The sequence below is a fragment of the Cebus imitator genome, unplaced genomic scaffold (assembly GCF_001604975.1).
Source record: "Cebus imitator isolate Cc_AM_T3 unplaced genomic scaffold, Cebus_imitator-1.0 Scaffold30, whole genome shotgun sequence".
NCBI lineage: Eukaryota > Metazoa > Chordata > Mammalia > Primates > Cebidae > Cebus > Cebus imitator.
Genome location: NW_016107345.1, coordinates 3,515,731 through 3,517,757, shown reverse-complemented (window position 1 = coordinate 3,517,757; position 2,027 = coordinate 3,515,731). Strand labels below are relative to the sequence as shown.

Below are 2,027 nucleotides of genomic sequence, written 5' to 3'. Positions count from 1 at the left end.
AAAAAAAAAAAAAAAAGAAAAGTAGTGATAAAGCTAAAATCTTCTGTGAACTGATGACTTACTGCTATTTTGGTGTTGGCATGTAGTCCTTTTTTATTTCATATATGTATTTTTTCAATTTTAACAATAAAAGTTAATTAGATACTAAAATCATGTTGTTAATTATTTTAACCAGTAGTTTTGAGACCCAAAGACCCGTACTATTGACTTGATCTAATATTGTTTTTACTAAATCTTCTTTTCCTAAATAGGTAGAAAGTCTGTATCCTCAAATTGGCTGGGTAGAAATTGATCCTGATGTTCTTTGGATTCAATTTGTTACCGTAATAAAAGAAGCAGTCAAAGGTAATTGAGTTTATAAAATAACGATAATCTTTATGGTATTTTTTTGTGTGTGTGTGATAAGAGTTTTCATCAGGCTTCTGTAGTGGTGGTTTTCCTAAGTTATACATATATGTAGTATTTTATTGGGATTACAGTTTCCCAGTATTTTTCAAGGAAAATTTGTAATTCACAGTGATCTCCTTTGTCAGGGAAGGTAACATCTGCTGTGTCCTCTGGTTTGTCTCTTTTCAGCTATAGTGTAAATGCTCAGCATTCCTCATTCCATGTTATAGCTGGTGCTGTTTTGATTTCCTGTTTGGCACAAAATACCAGAGGATCATAAACAAACGTTACAGTTTACAGTTTCTACTCTCATGAGTTTACAACTGAGTTATGTTTATTGTAAAATAAGTTTTCGTTTTTTTCTGACCACTTGATATAAAGTGCACTCCTGACCAAAGCTATCCTCTAAAGCTTAGTTCGTTAAGAATGTTAGAAACATTCAACATTGAAAACATCTCAAAACATTGAAATGGCAACCTTGTTTGAGAACACGTCAAAGATGACTTGCAAATGTAAATTCTAAAAGGTCTTTTGCTTCATTTTTCTGGCTGAAATGCTGCTGCTTCTCATCTTTTTGGTTTGAAATATTTCAAAGTCTGTGCAAAGTTGTAAGAATAGTACAATAAACTATTGTATATCTTTCTCCTAGATTCAAACATATTTTGCAATGTTTACCATTTTCTGTAAACTGTTTTTTTTCCTTCTGAACCATAGAAAAGGAGTATTTTCCCCTATAGCTGCAATGTAATTATCACACTCAGGAAGTATAACATTAACACAGTACTGTTTTCCAGTACTCTGTCTTCAATATTCTCTCGTCTTAGTGAAAACAAAAAACAAAAAACTTCTTTTTTCAATCTAGAACCCAGCCAAAGATGAGGCATTGCATTTAGCTGTCAGTCTGCTTAGGCTCCTTTCATCTAGAGCACATTCTTATGACGCTGGCAGTTTTCAAAAGTCCAAGCCAGTTTAGTAGAATATCCCTCATTTTGAGATTGTCTGATTGTTTCCTTCCAGTTGGATTCAGGTGAATACCTTTGGAATACTGTGTGGGGGTTGATGTGTTTTCCTCAGTGCTCAAATTGAAGTTGTCCCAGATTTTCCCAATGGGATAAATAGTTTTTGTTTTGTTTTGGTTTTTTTGTTTGTTTGTTTGTTTTGAGATGGAATTTCACTCTTGTTGCCCAGGCTGGAGTACAACGGCACAATTTCAGCTCACCGCAACCTCCACCTCCTGGGTTCAAGCAATTCTCCTGCCTCAGCCTCCTGAGTAGCTGAGATTACAGGCATGTGCCACCATGCCCAGCTAATTTTGTATTTTTGGTAGAGATGGGGTTTCTCTATGTTGGTCAGGCTGGTCTCAAACTCCCAACTTCAGGTGATCCGCCCACTTTAGCCTCCTAAAGTACTGGGATTACAGGCATGAACCACCGCACCCTGCCTGGATAGTTTTTTTTAAAGAATATCACAAAAAATACTTGAGTTTCTATATTTTAAGAAATTTAGACAAAAATGTCAATTTTTTTTTTTGCATGCTGTCGTCAGTTTGTGTTGAAATTAAGGTCTCAGTTTCAATAATTATACTACTTTCCCTAGGAGTTTTCTTTTTTCTTTTCTTTTTTTTTTTTTTTTTTTTTTTT

The 2,027-nt window shown here is 34.4% G+C and overlaps 1 protein-coding gene across 1 annotated transcript in view; it reads left to right on the top strand.

Moving 5' to 3' along the window:
* GK5 (glycerol kinase 5) overlaps nt 1–2,027 on the top strand; it is a 65,468-nt gene that overhangs the window by 10,409 nt on the left and 53,032 nt on the right. The window contains 1 exon segment of the mRNA XM_037736881.1: nt 252–345. Coding sequence (XP_037592809.1) covers nt 252–345 — 94 coding nt within the window.